This window comes from Rhyacophila brunnea, unplaced genomic scaffold, assembly GCF_057557595.1.
Source record: "Rhyacophila brunnea isolate RB1 unplaced genomic scaffold, BYU_Rbru_1.0 scaffold_7, whole genome shotgun sequence".
Taxonomy (NCBI): domain Eukaryota; kingdom Metazoa; phylum Arthropoda; class Insecta; order Trichoptera; family Rhyacophilidae; genus Rhyacophila; species Rhyacophila brunnea.
In genome coordinates, this window is record NW_028233339.1 from 33,370,329 (window position 1) to 33,391,028 (window position 20,700).

A 20,700-nucleotide genomic window follows, 5' to 3' on the forward strand; every position below is an offset into this window, starting at 1 on the left:
ACACTTAACTGCAAATCCTTCTAGAAGTTTCTCGAAACTACTGGAGGAAATCGAAAACTTCGAGGGACTTTTTTATTAATAATATTACTTGCATATATATTTTAAGTTTAAATTTAATTTAGATTATTTTATTGAATTGAATATTATCATTTATAGTTTTCTTTAATAAAGAATATATATTTTACTAGCTGACCTGGCAAACGTTGTTCTGCCATATAAATTATTTTAGTGAATATTTTGGTTGTTAAATAAAAGATAACGAATGTATCGTAAGTGTGTGGGGTGGGATCTATGACAGAATGAGGAATAGAGCGCTGTAGACGATGACCACCGATAAAAACAAAAAAACATCAACCATTCATTTTCTCAATTCAAAATGAGTAATGATGTTCATAATGAATGAATTACCTGTGACAGGATCTCGTTGTTGCAATATCCGTCTTGTCCCTTCCAGAAAATTAGCGGATATTGGAGAGCGTCGTATGAACGATGTGTGTCAGCGATAAACTTCAGATTATTATTTCTTCTTCGAATCACGATTTCTCGCGTCGATGTGCGGTCGCCAACCATGATTCCAGCAATGTCGTCAACAACAGGCGCATTGAATCGACGCACGTGCTCTCCAGCTGGTGTTTTATCAGGATTGATGATAAGAGCATGATTGTCACTTTGAAATTCGTGCATGTGTGCTTTGAAGAATTTCAATAATTCATTGTGCTCATTCAACAGGGCGTCCAGTTCACCGACGATGCGCCTGGCATTAGGCGAATTGAGGCTATTGTAGCCGCAACGTGCATCCACATGATTGATGTCCTCACCGCCCATGAAGTAGATTTGTAAAAATTTATGTAGTTCGTTTGGCATTGGCAGCAATGAGCCTACTTTGTTGTATACTTGGCCTTTGATTTTGAACGTAGAATGGAATTGTTGACCATTTGCCGCAGTATTGTGAACTATTTCTGTTGCTCCGAACGAAGTCATTTGGAAGCATGAATTGAATGTGCGAATAGACTTCAGGAACAGGTTTGAATCTGGAACCGTGCCGATGAGCAAGCCATTCAATGGTTCTGGTGGTATCTCAATTTCTGGTAGTTGCACTTTTCTGATGCGCAACACATCCCGGCTGACTCATGTTTGAATTTGAGCGCATGACAATGGGGACATTCTTTGTCCATAGCACCAGTCAGCACTTTCGGATGAGCGGAATATTCAATATCTGGCTCGTACTCGAATGCGAAACGAAGGAACGAAGCAGATGTAAATGTTCGATGTACTTGTTGGCGTTGTCGGTCATTTGCTCTGCGTGTGTTAAGGCCATGCATTAGTTGAGGCACGGTCTAAAAAGATCGTTGCTAGGCGTTGCGCGGATTGCGGGTGGCGGGTGAAAATGACGCCTGTCAAACGAAATATTATTTGTTATATAAATCCAACATACGTCCATTTTATGTTCTATTTATTGTTCTAGTAGTAACAATAATAATATATTCATTGACATGTTTTCTTTTTAAAGTAAATGGGTAACGTTTTTAGTCATCTTTACACGATTTTAGAATTAATTGACCCGTCGCCATCACGCAGCAAAGTGACGTGTTTCCGGGTCAACATTCTCCCACTGAATGGCAGCGAGTCCAAAATTTCGTCGCGCGTACAGTTGAAAATTATTTGGCGTTTCACTGATGCGTCACCTTAACTACGAACCGGCGCGCTTGGCTCCGTTCCAACTGTCGTTGTTGGTTTCGTTCAGCTCGTGCCTCTTGTGATTGAGATGCACGCAATTGCGACATGCTTACACGCACGTTTTTGTTATCTTGTTGGATTTGTTCGTCTGTTCTTTCTGCTCTACTATTTTGCATGTTTGTTGCTTTATTCATTCGATGGCCCAATTGGCCTCCCTTGCGTCTTGCTGGCATTGTGCACTGTAATACACGCACATAAAAATAGATAAATTAAAATAAATCGTACAAAATTTTGCACGTACTGCGTTGTGATATGCCGAATGAAATGTCAAAATGACGCGACGCTTCTCTTGAATTCTTCTCGGACGTAGCACCTTCTGTCATTCAACAACATAAATAATTTCGTTCTGTTTGAAATACGAACGACGGTTAAATTTGTTCATACAAAAATAATAAAATCGCGATTCAAAAATGGGAGGGTGGGGTTAGGACAGTAAAAATTTTGGGTTATAAGTATTTTTTGATGCCAAATAATAAAAAAAATACAAAAAAAAATTGTCAAAAACATAAAAGAAAAATTTTCTGGATAGAGATACCCTAATCACATAGCGGTATGAAATATACTTGTTGACCTATTCTCATACCTAACAAATATATATAAAAAAAAATCATAAAAATCGGTCGAGCCATTTCGGAGGAGTTCGACCACAAACATCGTGACACGAGATTTTTATTGATATATATTTTTTAGAAATATTTTTTATTTTTTTTTTATAATTCTAAAAAAGGATTTTTTAAATAGTTTTTTAATATTTTTAATAATATTTTTTTTAAATAACATTTTTTTTTTCTTTAAATATTTTTTTCAATAATTTGAAAAAAAAAATATTTTTTTTTTTACTTTTTCTTTTACTTTATTCATTTACTTATGCCACTAATCTTATATATATATATATTATATAATAAGCTTCTCCACAGCAGCTCCACAAGAAAAGCAACGGCATGGGAAAACCTGCAGTCGATCCGCCCCCGGGAGGGGATAAGCCAATAGTTCCCGAGGACTGGTACAATACGCAATCCAACCCCTCCTCCGAGGACTCTGACACAGATGCAGTGCTTGACACCACCAAATCCGAAAAGGAAACGGTGAGAACTAGGGAGGAGGCTGCCACAAAGGCGAAAATCCTTGTTCGAAAGGCTGCGGATCTGAAAGCGGAAAAATTCTAGCGGAAGCTGCCGTGAAAGCCAAAGCATCCGAACGCCAAGCGGCCACAGAAAGAAAAGAGAGGGAAGAGGCGGCAGCCACCAAGGCCAACAAGTAGGTCAAAAAGGTCAGGAAGGAAAGACGTTCCCTGGCTGAGGAAATACCACAGGACTCCGAGGAAATCCCGAGGCCAAACGCCAAGGTTCCAAAGAGCGTTGCCCCCCCCCCCCGGGGATAGGATAGCCGACTTGGATGTGACGGACTCCCAAAACGGGGCTACTAAGGTTGCTCAAGCAATCCAAAGAGTGAAAGAATTACTCTCCGGCGACGGAAATATCCCCGCATCGACAATTAAGGCGATAACAATATAACTGGAGGCAGTCGTAGCGGAGACTTGATCTCTCGCAATCAAGCTTGAATCCAGCAAAGCCATACTGGAAGATCGTGCCTCCTACATAAACGCGGTTGCCGCTGCCACTGGTGACGCAGTCAGTGAAGGAACCAAGTATTCTTGGAGCGACGTCACTCGAAAAGGCGCCAAGCCGGTCAGACAGACTTCTCCGGAATGGCCAATTGTGCCACCAACAACCGCCGCAAGGCCCGGCGTGTTCTTTTTTCCTACACAAGAAGGAATGGAGTCTCCGGCCACTAAAGAAGTCGTCAAGAAAGCCATCGTGCCCGCGGAACTAAAAGTCCAAATAACGGGCTTGAGAATGGTACGTGGAGGTGGGGTAATCATTCACCCCAGAACCGAGGAAGAGGCCAAACGACTAGCCGCCGCACCCGGTCTAAAGGAGGCCGGTCTCCGGGCTGAAATCGCAGGAAAAAGGCTCTCACGGATAATTGTATTCAACGTGCCGGTCAAGACGACGAAGGACGACCTTAAGGAAGCCATTAAGGCCAACACTCAAGAGGTCACGGGTCTCCCCTCGGAGGCATACCGCCATGTTAAACTGAGCCACAGGGCAGGCCCCAGAATCGGGAAATGTCACATGGTGATATCAGTCCCGGCAAAGGTGAGGGAAGCGCTCATCAATGACGGGCGCATATATATGGGATGGGAATCCTTCCCAACCAAAGACTTTTGTGGCGTCGTCAAGTGCACAAGGTGTCACTTATACGGCCACATGGCAAAGAATTGTTCGGCGAGAAGCGCCATATGCGGCCATTGCACCGAGGAAGGACACGATAGGGCTGAATGCCCTAATATTAAGGCCCCCGGAAAGTGCCCGGCTTGCGCCAGGCACAAGAAGCCGCACTAACATGCAGCGATCGACCCTGATTGCCCAGCGCGCAAGTACGCAATGGCACAAGAGCGGAACCGAACGGATTATTCGATTCAATGATTCGGTTCGGTCAGTTAAATGCGGGCAAAGGAAAGGCTATAATGGCGGAGCTGATCAAGACGGTTCGGGAAATGGACATCGATTTGGTCCTGGTGCAGGAGCCTTACTCCTACGGCCCCAACCTGGGTTTCAGTGGGGGTCGGGTAATGCACCACGGCCTGGGGTCCATGGCCTGCATCTTCGTTGCGAATCCTACCCTAGTGGTGCTACACCTTGCCCACTTGTCGAGCGAACTCTTTGCCGTAGCGGAAGTCTCCGACCGATCGGGGAACTCCATTGTGGTGGTCTCTTTTTACTTTAAATTCAGCGTAAACATCCTGAAATGCGTCGAGCAGCTCGATAAAATTCTGTTTGCATGCCGCGGCAAACAGATTATAGTGGGAGCGGACGTCAACGTTTAATCATGGCTATGGGCCCCCCGGAGGCCGCGGTCTGGCCGGGACAATCCGGCGCCCCTCGAGGAACTCGTGGCAACTCACGACCTGACGGTGCTGAATAACTCTAATAGTCCAGCCACATTCTCTACCAACAATGGGGAATCTCACATTGATGTCACTTTGATATCCACTGGTTCTGCCGGACGCGTCGTGAACTGGACTGTCCATTTGGCCCTCGGCTAGCTGGCGAAGGAGTAGCATTATTGAGGCGCAGAATTAGACTCATGTCGCTCAACGCGGCCATTACGACCTGGCAGCGAAAGTGGGACGAATCGACCAAGGGCCGGCACACATATACGTTTTTTCCAAACATACAGTGGCGAATGGAGATAACCAAATATCTGACTCCAGACCATTACACCAGTCAATTTGTGACTGGTCATGGTGGATTCGCTGGCAAGCTCTTCGAGCTTGGACTTGTAAGCCGTCCGACATGTCCATGCGGAGGGGAAATACAGGATGCCAACCACATCCTATGGGAGTGTCTGAGTATGTGCTCCGAACGGGAGGAAATGCTCAGGTCGGTCCAACCAGCTGTTGGACCGATCGGCCCGTCCGACCTGGTTGCTACTAAGGCCAATTATCTTGCTTTCAAAAAATTTGCGGCGTCTTACTACGGGCGTGAAGATCTCTTCACATAAATTTTGCTGCCTGTATGATTAGCTTCGTTCTTTAATTTAATAAACAAGTAGGTTCATTTTCTTTTTAGTAATTTCCATGTGCTTTTTCTCTCCCTGGCACTTTGCATTAGAGTAAACTCAGTAAACTCAGTCAGAGCTCACTTTGAGCGTAGCAATCTAAGTCTTGGGCATCTTCTCCCAGGACACTCCCAGGCCAATTCTTAGATGCTTCACATCACCAATTGATGGGTCCCGTGATACTCTCGATTAAGACCGAGAGTGGTACGGGGCGGGTTTGGTGGAGGGACTTTAACTTCAATGTCCATTTGGACTTTAGCATCAATTGAGGCTTGGGGTAGATTAACTAGACTATCATTCGCACCTTCCAAGACAGAAGCCATTGTCCTTAAAGGACCGAGACGACTTAGCTGTTCGAGACTACCCACAGTCCGATTCGGTGACACGAGAGTGAAAGTGTCGAAGATCGTCACCTATCTAGGCGTCAAAATGGACACAATGTTAAATTTTCTACACCATGCCGAAACCCAAGTCCACAAGGCTGGGGTGGCCTTCCAGAGGATCGGCCGCATGGCTGGTGAAGGATGGGGCTTAAAAGTAAGGGCGCTCAAGATCGCCTACGGCGCCATTTTTATGGGAATCGCGGCTTATGCCGCCAGTGCTTGGTGCCCGCGCATTCCCAAAAGTGTCAAACTTAGAATCTCTCTTTTAAGAGGACAGCGCATCGCGCTTCTGTCCATTACCAAGGCCTACCGTACTACCTCAACTGACGCGCTCCCGGTCCTGGCCGGCATTCTCCCACTTGACCTGCATATTCAGGTCAGCGGCGCTTCAATATTGCTCCTCAAGGGCGAGGAGGCCGACGTTGGTGATTTTCACCTCGTCCCTCCCCCTCGGCTAGCTGGCGAAGGAGTAGCATTATTGAGGCGCAGAATTAGACTCATGTCGCTTAACGCGGCCATTACGACCTGGCAGTGAAAGTGGGACGAATCGACCAAGGGCCGGCACACATATACGTTTTTTCCAAACATACAGTGGCGAATGGAGATAACCAAATATCTGACTCCAGACCATTACACCAGTCAATTTGTGACTGGTCATGGTGGATTCGCTGGCAAGCTCTTCGAGCTTGGACTTGTAAGCCGTCCAACATGTCCATGCGGAGGGGAAATACAGGATGCCAACCACATCCTATGGGAGTGTCTGAGTATGTGCTCCGAATGGGAGGAAATGCTCAGGTCGGTCCAACCAGCTGTTGGACCCATCGGCCCGTCCGACCTGGTTGCTACTAAGGCCAATTATCTTGCTTTCAAAAAATTTGCGGCGTCTTACTACGGGCGTGAAGATCTCTTCACATAAATTTTGCTGCCTGTATGATTAGCTTCGTTCTTTAATTTAATAAACAAGTAGGTTCATTTTCTTTTTAGTAATTTCCATGTGCTTTTTCTCTCCCTGGCACTTTGCATTAGAGTAAACTCAGTAAACTCAGTCAGAGCTCACTTTGAGCGTAGCAATCTAAGTCTTGGGCATCTTCTCCCAGGACACTCCCAGGCCAATTCTTAGATGCTTCACATCACCAATTGATGGGTCCCGTGATACTCTCGATTAAGACCGAGGGTGGTACGGGGCGGGTTTGGTGGAGGGACTTTAACTTCAATGTCCATTTGGAAGCGTCAGCAAGCGACCACCGTCTGATCACGTTCGCCTACAGGACCGAGAGGAGCCACGCGTCTCTCGCTCCACTTGTGAGCGAGTCACTGCCGAGGCGTTTCAGGACCAAGGGAACCGACTGGGTACGTTTTGACCGCGAGTTTGCTGAGGGTCTGGACAGGATGGCCTCGCGCCCTCCGCCAAAGGACATGCACGCTGCGGCTGAGGACTTCACGAATCTCATGATTGAAAAAGCGGAGGGCACTATCGGAAGGACGACCCCGAGACCGCCGAACCTCGCACCCTGGTAGAAGCCGAGACTGACAAGACTGAGAGACACGATGAGGAGGGCCAGAAGGGCCTTACAAGCAGCGCGAAGATCGCTGGAGGGGCCGCTGCACGCGGACCATCCGCTTGCGGTCACCTACAGGACCACTAGACTCAATTTCAAAAAGGCAATCAGTAAGGCTAAGAAGGTGCACTGGAGAGTGTTCGTCACGGAAATGGGTGGCAATGATCCGTGGGGCCCCCCCTTCCGCGTGATGAAGCTGGGCTTACGGCCCGGAAAAGTCATGTCGGCGGTACGGCGCCCCGACGGATCGTTCACCAATAGCTCTGAAGAGTCCGCCACAGTCCTGTTGGATGCTCTTATCCCGCAGGACAACGAGTCGCTCGACATTGACAACGACCGCTTTCAGCAGCTTCGCGTCTATGCGCTGCTCCCCTTAAACACTCCGCGATCCGCAGCCACTACCATGTCCGAACTAGGGATCCTGTTTGCCAGCCTCTCGATTGGCAAAGCCCCGGGGCTTGACTGCATAGATAACGTGCTAGCAAGAAGGGCGTGGTCTCTTGCCTCACACGAGATCACGCAACTCTACAAAGAATGCATGAGTAGTGGCATATTCCCCGACTGCTGGAAAAAGGGTCATCTCACGGTGATCCCCAAAGCCGGCAGTCGCCCTCCTTGTGACCCGAAAGCGTATAGACCGATTACGCTCCTTCCCGTCTTCGGGAAGATATTGGAAAGATTGATAAACAGCAGGATTGAGTCCCACCTGTCGGAAAACTGTCCAATCTCGCAGAGACAATTTGGGTTTAGACCCGGAAAGTCCACCGAGGATGCGATTCGCTTTGTGATCGATTCTGTGGAGAGCTCTGGCAAGGACCTCATTGCCGGGATTTTTATCGACATCACGGGCGCGTTTGATACTGCGTGGTGGCCCTTGGTTCTGGCAAAGCTTAGGCTGAAACAGATCCCCGGGGACCTCTTTGCCTTAGTTCAAAGCTACTTCAGCAATAGGGAGATAACCTACGACTCCGGCCCCAGCCTGATTCACAGGAGGACCACCATGGGGTGACCCCAGGGCTCCGTCCTGGGACCCCTTCTGTGGAACATTCTGTTTGACGACGTTTTTTCCCTGCCACTGCCTCCGGGCTGCACACTCGTTGCGTACGCCGTCGACTTGCTCCTGCTTGTTGGGGCGACGAGCCGACCGGCACTTGAGCGTGCAGCCACGGACGCCTTGGGCAGAATCCTTAATTGGGGGTTGCTGAACAAGCTGACCTTTGCCCCGAGCAAGACGGAAGCTGTCCTCCTCAGGGGTAGTTCTCGGGTCAACATAACTCGACGGCCGCCCACGGTTCGTTTTGGCCAGACCTCAGTGCGTTTCTCCGAAAGGGTTACGTATCTGGGAGTAATTCTTGATGACAAGCTGTCTTTCGTTCACCACGCCAAGACGGCCGTCTCTAAGGCCAATTCGGCTTATCAGAGAATGGCCCGAATGGCGGGCAGCAATTGGGGACTTAAGCCTAAAGCCCTTAAGGTTGCATACGGCGCAATTTTCATGGGAATTGCCGGTTACGCCTCCAGCATTTGGCATTCCCGAGTAAACTTCTTAACTCTCGTGAGACGCGCACTATTAAGCGGGCAGCGACTTGCGCTGATCTCGCTTACCAAAGCCTACCGCACAACTTCTACTGACGCGCTTGCTGTACTCGCGGGGGTGCTACCCCTCGATCTGCACGTCCAAGTCAGAGGATCGATCACCCTCCTCTTGAGGGGGATCAGCACAATACTCGCCGGTGTCCATCTGACACCACCGCAGAGATCCGAGGACGTTCCTTACAGAAAGACTGTAATCGACATTGTGTACAAGACCGCATTTGCGGCATGGCAGGCGAGGTGGACCGCCTCCCCCAAGGGGCGGCACACTTACCGTTTTTTTCCAGACGTATTCTGCAGGCACCAAACTAGAAGACTCCAACCTTCGCACTGGATTAGCCAGTTCCTCACCGGCCATGGCAACTTCGCCGCCAGACTCCACGAGTTTGGCTTGATAGTAGATGGGCCGGGTTGTACCTGCGGGCATGACCACCAAGATGTTGAACACATCCTCTGGGCTTGCCCGCTTATGGAATTCGAACGAGCGGAGCTGTTTGCCAGGGTCCGTCCTCACACGGGCCCAATTGGTCATGGAGATCTGGTAGCAACCAAGGCCAACTTTGCGGCATTTGAGAAATTTGCAGCATCGTATGGGGAGCGGGATAGTCTCGACTCTTCTGTAGACTCATCCATTTCAATTCGTGACACTCAGTATGCGGGTACACAAAGCGCTTAACGTCAGCGGACAGCAGAGCCAGTCAAAAACAAACATTTTCTTTCTTAACTTTCTTCTTTAAGCACTACGGTGCATGGTTGCAGCATCAGTCTCGTGCGGCTCCGTCTCGGGACGGAATGAGCACTTAAAATCACTTCTTTCAGACACGTTTAAAGCGTCATAGAAAGCGGCCGTGCATATCCACGGTTGTGCATATATGACGGGTGGTGGTGGGCACTTTAACGTATGTTCTATGAGTAACAATAATAATAATATATTCATTGACATGTTTTCTTTTTCAAGTAAAAGGGTAACGTTGTTAGTCATCTTTACAGGATTTAAGAATTAATACCTCCGTCGCCATCACGAAACAAATTGACGTATTGACACCTCGACGTTCGCTCTCCGACTGCCAGCGAGTCCAAAATTTCGTCACGCCTATAGTTGAAAATTATTTGCCGTTTCACTGAAGTATCGTCTTAAGCCTCTTTATGTATGATCTATTCTTATTGGATATATTGTATATATGTGAAAATATGGACGTGAATATATTATTATATTATCACTTACGAGAGCCGGGGAGGTGCTTTAGGTTGAATACGATTCTAATTAGCTTTTGTACGCCAAAATGTACTTATGTGCTAGAAAATTACTATATCTCGTAGTCAACTATGCTCATATTTCTATGAGTCAGCTCGATAATGATTTCGGCCTATTTAGGGTTCTGGAAGAGATGTCCTTAAATGATGATACTTTTGGAGGTGTCAATAATTTAAAAAAAGTATGTACCGAAAAGTTTCATATCAATTTTGTTGTGCATATTTTTTTCCTAATGTAGACAGGCTTAAATTATCAGCAAAAATAACTGTTAATTATGTATGACGTTATTCATATCAAACGCTAAACGGAAGTGTGGTGGTTGATAATACTCGAGTGTCATGAACAGACAAGAAATATCTATTCATTAGTATCTAACAAACAACGATAATTTTATTTTAGTATTCATATACTATTATTAAAACCAAATGCTTACGGGCCCTTTTAAATATTTTTTTAATTAACGTGTTAATTTTCATTTGAAAAGCAATTAGCAAAAACACAATTTTGTGCGGCCCGTAAGCATTGGGTTAAATGGCCCAATGGAGAGAAAAACCACTCCTAAATATTATGCCCAGTTTTTAATATCCATGTTTTGATAATATTAAGTAATTTCTACATTAGTAGGTATCAATTAATATTCATAGATTTATATCAATTTAGAAGTTTAAAAATGTCAGTATTTTTATTAAAACAATTTTTTTTTGATAATTATAAGTTTGCTTTAATTTGGTAGTATCTGCAGTAAAAATACTGATCTAGTTTTGATGATAATTGAAAAGTTTCTCAATGATCCTTTTTTAATTGAATATTTTTGGATGTATTTTATATGAAACGAGAGCTCTCCTGGTCATTTCATAAAATTATTATCCAGGTGATGTTACGTAAGCTTTATAAATTTCAACGCGTAGAACTTGTAGGTTGGTGCTTTCTGAATAACGCCACACAAAAGATATACTATAAACTATATTATAGATCATGGCCCCCACAAGGAGGGGGGGGGGGGGGCTGACAGGGCTCTAGTCTGGGGGCTCGGGTTCTGAGGGGGCCCCGCGTGGCGCGACTGTATATAAATGAGATAAACACACATCACAAATTTGCTCTAATGGTCAAAAAGTTGCCTGCGGAGCTGTTTTACTTTAAGAGTATTAACATTTTAAATATATGATTGTGTGATGCAAATTTTGATTATTGTATGTCAATATTCGAAAATTTGTGTAAAAAAAATTGTATGAAAATTGAAGTGGATTTATTGAAAAAATATAAAAAATCGCTAAAAATACATTGAATATGTACCCTTAATTTTACCTGGAACACCATTTGGAAAAAGTTTTTGTAGAGCGTCACACTGCTTTTAACCCTAGCGATAGGTAGGGGGGCCCGATAAAGATCCTGGCCCGGGAGCCCGCTACAGGATATGGGAGCCATGGTATAGATATATGGGACAATACTACTAACCCCTGTCATCTGGTATACATCCGTCAGATTGTGATCTCCTGTTGTCAGTCTTCAATTGTTTTTGACATATGAATACACCGGGACTTCCACAGGGGAAGTCGTTTAAGAATCCAGTGCGATACAAAGACCCACAATCTTCGTTTTGATGATTATCCGGTTGATTTGCCAGCCATTTGTGGAAAAAGTATTGTATTGGAAGACCTGAAACAATAAGAAATATATCATTAGGACGTCTCTTTAGTCGTGTTCTTCTCCTTAGATACCACTGTATGACTGCATTTTCCAGTGGTTGTCCACTCACCAATTTCCATTTCATCAACTTGACAACCTCTATCTCATCGCGGACTCTTGTCTGCCTTCTTATCCATTAGTTACTGGCAATCATAATCTTTCGTGAGTACTTTACGTTTTAGGCATAGATCGAAGATCAATTTTGATGATACTATTCAAACTCCCAAAGGTGGAAAATGTCAGTTTGGTTCAGCGGAAACGTGTCCGAAAATTTGTACGTATGCACTTTGCCGTATCACTCTTTACCGTGAAATAATGTATCGGAAATATATGGCCGTATATTAAAGACCGCACCACCTCTTTCGGTCGAATAGTACTGACATAAAATTCATGTCTGAATAAAACACGGTTCTTGTCGGCTTAAACTTTACAGAAAGCCAGCAGCAAACAAATTTTGATAATAGATTATTTGTTAGGTTAGGTTAAGTAAAGTTTTCACCCTTGAATTCATGAATTTTTCCAAAATCAGCAATGAAAATTAAATTATTATAATTCATATAGCATCTAATAAAATCGGAGACCTTATAGTATACGGTCATCTCTTTCCGTCAAGAAAGCTCACGGCAAACTGTGCCACGGTGAAATGTTTTACGTACAATTTACATGTAACCCTGCGGGAAATCTTTTCATTTATAACTCTGTCGATTGACATTTGATGTCCGAGATGGACATGTATGTTGGCTGATTGATCTGAGTGTCATTTATGAAGAACGATAGCATTACAGCCAGGTTTCTACTGACAACAGCTGCATTTTGAAATTATGTTAACATTCAGATAATATTATAAAAACCTGTTGAAATAAACCAGCCACATTTAAGGAGTATCTACACTACAACAAACTTTATAAGATTATTAATTTGATAATTTCCCTACAGAGTAACCAAAATGATAATAATTTTGATAAAATAATCAAACACTAAATTAATATTTTTAATACCGAAACTAACAATGCTACATACTAAATTCTAATAATTATTGATTTAAACTATTTTAAAATTTTAAGGTGGAGTTCAAAACACATACCTTCGTATTGGTAAAACTACATATATTATTAAAATACACGTAAATCGCTATTATAAAAACATATAAAATGACAAATACAATATTTAATTATTTAAGCGCTCGATTGTCTCATAAGATGAAAGTTGGTACAATATACCACTAAAAATCTACATTAATGAGTTAGTTCTTTGCTCATTTGTTATGCAAAATTGGTAAGTAGCACGTTAAAATATTTTTGTGCAAAAAGCCAATCACAACGTATGGACCTGGTTGATCAAACCGCATATTAAATTTTAAGTGTTGGCTAGTCAAAGTCGTGAAACTTTAAAATGTACAAGACAATCTAACATAGAAATGAATGCAAACGCATTGGCACATATATGTTATTAAGACTCGATAATCGCACATGATATATTAAATAATAATACAAGTATCTACCTGTCTCAGTGATATATTCGCCTTCAATGAAAACATCATGGAAGCCCAGAAGTACGTAGTCAGGAAGCTGGGATCCAGATATACCTGCTGCAGGATATCGACTGAAAATTCTCTCTATTACTTCAGCTTCAAATTCATTTGCAGGCATAGCTAATGTCGCATTTTCTTCACGGCAAATTCTTTTAGCGTCATTCCATATCTTTGGCGACGGGTAAAATTTGTACAGCATACCAACATTTTCATATAATTCATATCCTAAAATTTATGGAAAAATATAATATATAATACAGTATTGTTAACAAATACCTACCTCAAAGTGTTTAATAAATTTATCATTCCTATTTTCCAATATCAATATCATTATAATATTACACTCAAGACTAGTTTCATTGCAACATATATTTTGAATTGATTCGTTGGATCTAATATCAGTTAAAAATTAAAAATTGTTGAGTGTAATTATAATTGTGGAAAAGTATGGTAAATTAAAAAAAATACTCAAATAAATACTTTATAAATACGTGGTGATGTTATTCATAATACCATATCGTTATAATTATTAAAAATTATCAGTGAAAAATAATTATTTGAATAAAATTATTAATGTATAAACAAGTCTTTAAGTCAATGGTTTGGAGGTAATCAATAATAATTATTGACTTTAACTCTAGAGCCATCTCTATCAAGTCAGTCAGATAGAAAAATAAAACAATTATTTCCATTTCGATGTAAAAACTACAATGTTGCTTATAATATTTATATTAACGCTATTTACTATCACATACACTATAAACTATACAGGAACCCATAGAATGTTCTTCTAAAATAGATTGTTTTGTTAATAATAGTTCATCGATATATTCTTTATTGGTGGTAGAGTATTGGTGATAATTTGATGAATGTCAATCAATGAAAATCACTCATTTATGGAGATGGGTACATGTTTAAAGTGAATTTAAGCAATTTGTCAATATAATATCAATAAATGAGTTTCTCTAAATCTATACGTCACTGTCCAATATCATTGTATATTATGATGTTTCTTACATAAAATTTGTATTTTTGTAAAAAAAAAACTTCATAACCAAATATTCTAGAAGACTTTAATATGAAAGTCTTGGAAAAATTTATGTCTAAGAGCCACGTAGTAATAGTAGTAAGTAAATAATTATAATAATTCGAGACCAAATACCTTCAGGAAAACGCAATTCATTTTGCATGCTCTTAATTTTATTTACCTACTTTATTGTTTTAAGAATTTTGGATTTCTGCAATAAATAGACTCAAAGTGTGAATTGGGATACTATATTATAATTTATGTTCACATAATCTTTAAACTCATTTTTGGAAACATTTAAATTAAGGCTCTCTGGCGTTGGGGTACTAAAATAAATATTACCTCCATTACAAGAAACCGTAGCACACAATGTAAATAAAACTCCGAATATTCCAAGATTCATGTTGATGTTAGTAACGCTAGCACGGCGACTAAGTTCCTACTGACAAAAGCTGCATTTGGCAATCATGTTTAGATGATTTTATAAAAAAACAAAGCATTTACACAATTAGTATATATATCTAAAATAACATAAAATGCTATTATCACCACAGATAAAATTATTATTAAAATAAATAAAAACTTATTTTATCAATTTAACCATTCAAGTGCGTCATGGGTTTGTTGAATAATATGTACAATATTTTTTTAATTGCATGAGAGATCGGTGAGATTGTACGGTAGCTTACACACTTTCTTATAGAGCCTCCGTAATGATGAATTCGATGGATTCAGACTCCGTAAAATCGTGTGGCCAATATACCGACTAATAAACCATAGTACCGTTATTTTAGTAGTTTTCTTCAAGCACCTACAGAGTTTGGTTTGTATGCCATCACTGGTTGGTGATTTCCAAATTTTTAGTTAAAATAAATACGGCATATTATTTTTTAACTTAACTCCTCAGAATATCTGAATAAACTGGCTCGTACGTCTTAACTAGCCTCGTCTTCCGCACAGCCATAAATCAAGCCTTCTAAGAACGTCGCACCGGTGTTGCATATGAATACCGCGCACGTAAGCGCCCAGCGACAGTTGCGCGTAACCTCTTGAAACGCGAATATGTATGGGATACGGCGCAGCCCGAGATGCGTGCGATTTGTTGCTAGAAACACTAGATGTTGTTTTCAAACTAAAATGTCGTATTACACCAATGTGCAGAGCTCTTTTTGGCAACGTGTGTTTTGTGAATAACGATTATGTCATATCGATGTTTTCGACATATTACAGACGAGACGAGTTTAATTGTGCGAGACAGCTAACTAGTCCAGTCAAATTAGACCGAAAAATACGTTATGGTTGCAAAAGGTCGGGTAGAAGATTTTTTTTTAAATTTGTATATATGGTAATGAGTGACAAGAAAACTAGTTTTGCCAATTCGGATGACTTCGGCACAACTTTTGGCGGGCAAAAAACCGCCAAATTTTGGGTGTTTTTTTGGTTTTTCGGTTATATCTCAAAAACGGTTGGTCGTAGCAAAAATATTGTTATATACTAAATTAAAGCGTTTTTTTCTATCTCTAACCGTTTATGAGATACTTGCTGTTGAAAACAGTATATCGTCGCTCTAGGATTATATTGTCTAAAGCGACAATATGTGAAATGTTCTGGAGACGAAAAACAAAGTTCATTACCTTATATTTCAATATTATTATTTTATTTTAACATTTAATAAATAGGTTGGGTAGGTAATGGTGGGTTTATTACATTCATGGAATTTGGGCCACAGGTAATGGAGTGACTAGTTAGATAAAGTCCATTAATTTTGCTGGGTTTTTTCAGTTAATATGCTATTGATATTAAATATTTTGTTATTGTTATTTAAAATTATCCTATAATTACCTTTTATTGGTTTAAGAATATCTTTCTGATTCAAAATATGGTCAGTAATATTAAAATTATTAAGAATTGAAATTATTAGGGTACCTACTTATATAATAATGAAAGATTAGTTACCTATTAAAAAAAATATTTGGGGTTTATTAATTAGTTAATTAGTTTGGGTTTACAAACTAGTCTTTATTGTCAATAGGCGCAATGTTCCAGATGGTACGTGGGGGTGGGGGGAAGATTAGTGGGAGTGGTAGAAAGGGCCACATTCTAATTTCTACTTTCACCAGCATTGAGACTCACAGCACCAACATTAACAATCAGTTTATTGTAGTTGACGGAGGACATCTCCTACATAAAGTAGTTTGGCCCCGAAATTCATGCTTTGATGACATTGCGAAGATGTATTCAGATTATTTGACAAAACATTATAAGTTACAAATTGAAGTTGTATTTGACGGATATCCATCCAATGCTGCATCCAGTGGGACAAAGTTTGAATAAAGATTACGCCGTATAAATTTAAAACCATGCACTGAAATTATGTTTCAAGGAAACACTGTCAATCAGGTGGACCAAGAACTTTTTTTGAGCAACGGAAGTAATAAAAATCGCTTGATAACACTACTTAAAACAAATTTCTCACGGGTTGGCATAAAAGTGAACCAGGCAGAAGAGGATGCCGATGTTTTAATAATTGTAACTACTGCCATTTCAAAAGCAAATGAATTTAAAAGCGTAGTAATAATAGGTGAAGATATTGACCTTCTTGTACTGATGTCGGCAAGAGGACAATTCTTGGACAACTTATTCTTTCGAAAACCTGGAAAGGGAAGTAAACCAGATGTGTTGTTCTCGACAAAACCGTTTAAATATGACGCAAGTACCATTCTTTTCACACACGCGTTCAGTATGGCTCACTCTATTTGGCCATGGAAAGATTAAATTGTGTGGTATTTTGGAGAAGAATATTCAGTTGAAGGAAGTGCTCACAGTATTCAACAATCCAGATGCCAGCACTGATGAAATAGTTGTAGCAGGAGAACAGGTACTTATGAGGTTGTACAGTGATGCCTGTAGACCTGAGGAAACACTGGACACTGCGTTATTGGCTATTCATGAAATCGGCCAAACAGATTAAATTTAATCTATCAAGACTACCACCAACTCGAGACGCAGCGCGACACCATTCGCTGAGATCCTACTACCAAATACAAACTTGGCTTGGCAATGTTAAAAAACCAGAAGATTGGGGGTGGCAGCGAACCAGCAATGGCCTAATACTCGTGGAGATCATTAAAGATCCAGCGCCTGAAAAAATACTGAAAGTACTTTCTTGTGCATGCAAGAAGGGGTGCAGTAAAGCATGTACCTGTCGAACTTACTTACTTAGGGTATGTGCTTATATATTTGGGCCACCTAGATGGTTTTTAGCGCCTATCCCCTTTATATGAAGTGCATATCAGGAGTGAAGCATGATTGAGGGTGAAAAGGACCTGGCCTCGGCGGTTTCGCGACCAACCGAGGCTAGGTTTTAGGTCTGGGAGAAAGGATCTCTAGTAAGTATAAAAAAAGTGTTTCTTGTGAACAAACATAACAACAAGGACCACCGCCGTCACAGGCATCCATCGACTTTCCACCCCACATCTCGCTTCAGTCCGGTTCTGCGGAGTCCAGCGTTCAGCCCGTGGGGTCAGGTGTTGGTTCAGTCCGAACCCGCTTTGGGGTCAGCTTCTTCCAATCCCGTCGAGTGCTCCCAGGAAGACTGATAGAAAGCCAAAGAAGCAAGATCGGCATCCAAAATCGCATCTTTATCGTGTGTTTGAGCCGCAGAGGGGGGAAAAACTCCGGAGGTGAGCAAGCCCACCTCCGGCCAAAAACCCCCCACTGTGGTTTTAATCTGTAGGGAGAGAAAGTTACTCGTATATGGTCATCTGGTCGTCTTGGGTGATCGCTTGGCAGCGTAGTGAGGGTCGCAAGGGATCTGTAATGATCTGTAATGAAGATACAAGAGAGAAAAGTAAAGTAAAACAGTGTGTTAGTTAGGGGAAGGGGGCATCTGAAGGAGTACCTTCCTTGGCCGGTCAAATTGATAGTGCGCGTGTATGTCGTATTGTAGTAAGTCTTTAATTGACATGTTGGGATGGTTGTTGATGGAGCTGTAGAATTGCTTCGTGAGCTTGAGGATGTGGGTTTGGAGGGTTTCCAAGTTAAGATCGCTGTGGAGTGTGGTGTTTCTGACGAACCAGGGAGCATTTGTGATTGCTCTGAGAGTTTTGTTCTGTGCGATTTGTAGTCTGTTGATATACTTTAGGCCGGCATATGCCCAGACGGGGCACGCGTAGGTCATAATGGGGCGAACGATAGCTGTGTACAATAGCAGCTTGCTGCGATAAGCAAGTTTGCTCCTATGTCCTATCATGGGTTTGAGCTTGGCTAAGACTATGTCGGCTTGGCGTCTCTTATCGCTAATATGTTTAGAAAAGGTGAGTGCGGTGTCTAACGTTAGACCAAGATATTTGACCGTATTGGTCCAAGGAATTTTAGTCTTATGCATTACCAGGTGTGGAAATTTGCGCTCTCGTTTGCTAGATCGCTTTTTAAAGTTGCGCTTGAAGCAAATGGCGTTACTCTTGTCTGCGTTTATTTTTTTGCGCCATTTGTCGCACCAGGCGGAAACCTGGTCGGCCGACCTTTGGACTAATTCTGTAGCTCTGTCTTAATTCATCGATCGAGAGAGGATCGCTGTATCGTCTGCATATTGTGCTATTATGCACAAATCTGAAGGGGTATCTAAGGGGATTGGAATGTCTCTTGTATATAGGTTATACAGAGACGGAGCTAGTACGGAGCCTTGAGGGACTCCGGCGCTTGCGGGTCTGATTGAGGATCTTTCTCCGAACAGTTTGACTGCGAAGTGTCTGTCGGTGATGAACGAGTGTAAGATTTTAATTATTGGCTGTTCGATTTCGGCCTCAGAGAGTTTAACTATGAGTCCTTCGATCTAAACTTTATCGAAAGCTTTAGCAATGTCTAAGAACAAGCCAACTGTATATTTATGGTGATTGAAACCGTCTGTTATGTATTCTGTTACACGCAGCAGCTGGTGGTTTGTGGCGTGACCGGCTCTGAACCCGTGCTGTACGTCTGGTATGAGTTTCTTCTCATAGATAATGATTTGAAGTCTGGCATTTATAAGTCTTTCTAAGAGTTTGCTCATCGTAGGGAGGAGACTGATCGGCCGGTGACTCTCAGGGAGTGTGTGATCCTTGCCCGGTTTTGGCAGAAGAATGATGTCAGCAAGTTTCCAGCCATCTGGAAAGTATTGCAGCCCTAGACAGGCATTGAAGATCCCTGTTAAGGCAAGGATGCCTTTCTCTGGTAAATTCTTGAGGGAGAGGTTGCTCACTCCGTCATTGCCTGGCGCTGAACGATTTTTAAGTCGTGAGATTACGTATTCAACTTCCTTAGTGGAGGTTGGTGTAATCGGAGATGGTGGAGGAACTATTCTATCATGTATTATTGCACTGGCTCTATCTTCAATTGATTTTAGGTGTCATCTGGTGGACCTTTTAGAAGTGTCTATCTCGTTGGGTCTGAATTGATTTTGGAGGCTGTCCGCAAATACCTCGAGTTTCTCCTCGGTCGTGAAGACCATTTTATTATAGGCTTTCAGAGGAGTGATAGGACATTTCTTTATCCTCAGGGCTTTAGAGAGTTTCCAGAAGGGGTCACTGCCCTTAAGTAACTCTGTGAGTTTAGAGTTCCAGGTCTCACTAGCGTGTATGGCGTTTAGTTGACGAACCTCCTTCCTTAGTTTCTTAAACTTAAGGAAGGAGGGCTGGTCCCCCAGGATTTGGGAGATTTTCCTGGCGCGGTTTCTTGCCGTGATTTTGAGTCTGGTGGATTTTGGCATATCCAATCTGTGGGTATCAGTCTGACTGATCAAAGTGGAAGCAGACTTGACCGCCTCGTTTATAGGGGCTGTCAGGTCCTTTATTGCGGAATCTATCTTAAGTGTTGAAGAGAGATCTAATGGAATCGTGTGGTGTTCCTCCAGATGAATAAAAAAGTCTTCCCAGGATACTTTATATCTTTGGGAATCTGGTGACGTAACTAGAGGGTCCAATGCGTCCCCGAGAAACATTAGGACCGGTTTATGATCTGAGTTGAGTTCATCTACCGTACGAATGATGGGAATATAATTGGTATTACGGATGATGGCGAAATCGAGAATACTAGGCAAGCCTCTGCTTGGGAAGTTAGTGGGCGACAGAGGTTCGACTATCACTGATTGGCTAGATTGAATGAAATTGTATAATAATACTCCACGAGGTGTTGACTTACGGTTGTTCCAAGCAGGGTGCTTGGCGTTGAAGTCTCCAGCTATGACTGTGGGAATATTATTTGCGTCCAATAGGTTATCAAAATCTGACCTGGTGGGTTTCTGTAGCGGTGGACAGTAGATAGCTGTA

At 42.3% G+C, this 20,700-nt stretch overlaps 1 protein-coding gene across 2 annotated transcripts in view; it reads right to left on the reverse strand.

The window, feature by feature from the left end:
* LOC147064741 (C-type mannose receptor 2-like) overlaps positions 1-20,700 on the reverse strand; it is a 37,814-nt gene that overhangs the window by 6,389 nt on the left and 10,725 nt on the right. The window contains exons 1-3 of one of the 2 annotated variants that reach the window (XM_085958023.1): positions 14,738-14,839; positions 13,339-13,593; positions 11,607-11,807 (exon numbers count right to left, since the gene is read on the reverse strand). In XM_085958023.1, the coding sequence (XP_085814149.1) occupies positions 11,607-11,807; positions 13,339-13,593; positions 14,738-14,798 (517 nt within the window). In that variant the 5' untranslated portion in view covers positions 14,799-14,839. Of the gene's footprint in view, positions 1-11,606; positions 11,808-13,338; positions 13,594-14,737; positions 14,840-20,700 lie in introns of those variants that run through there. The other variant, XM_085958024.1, reaches the window with a different exon arrangement.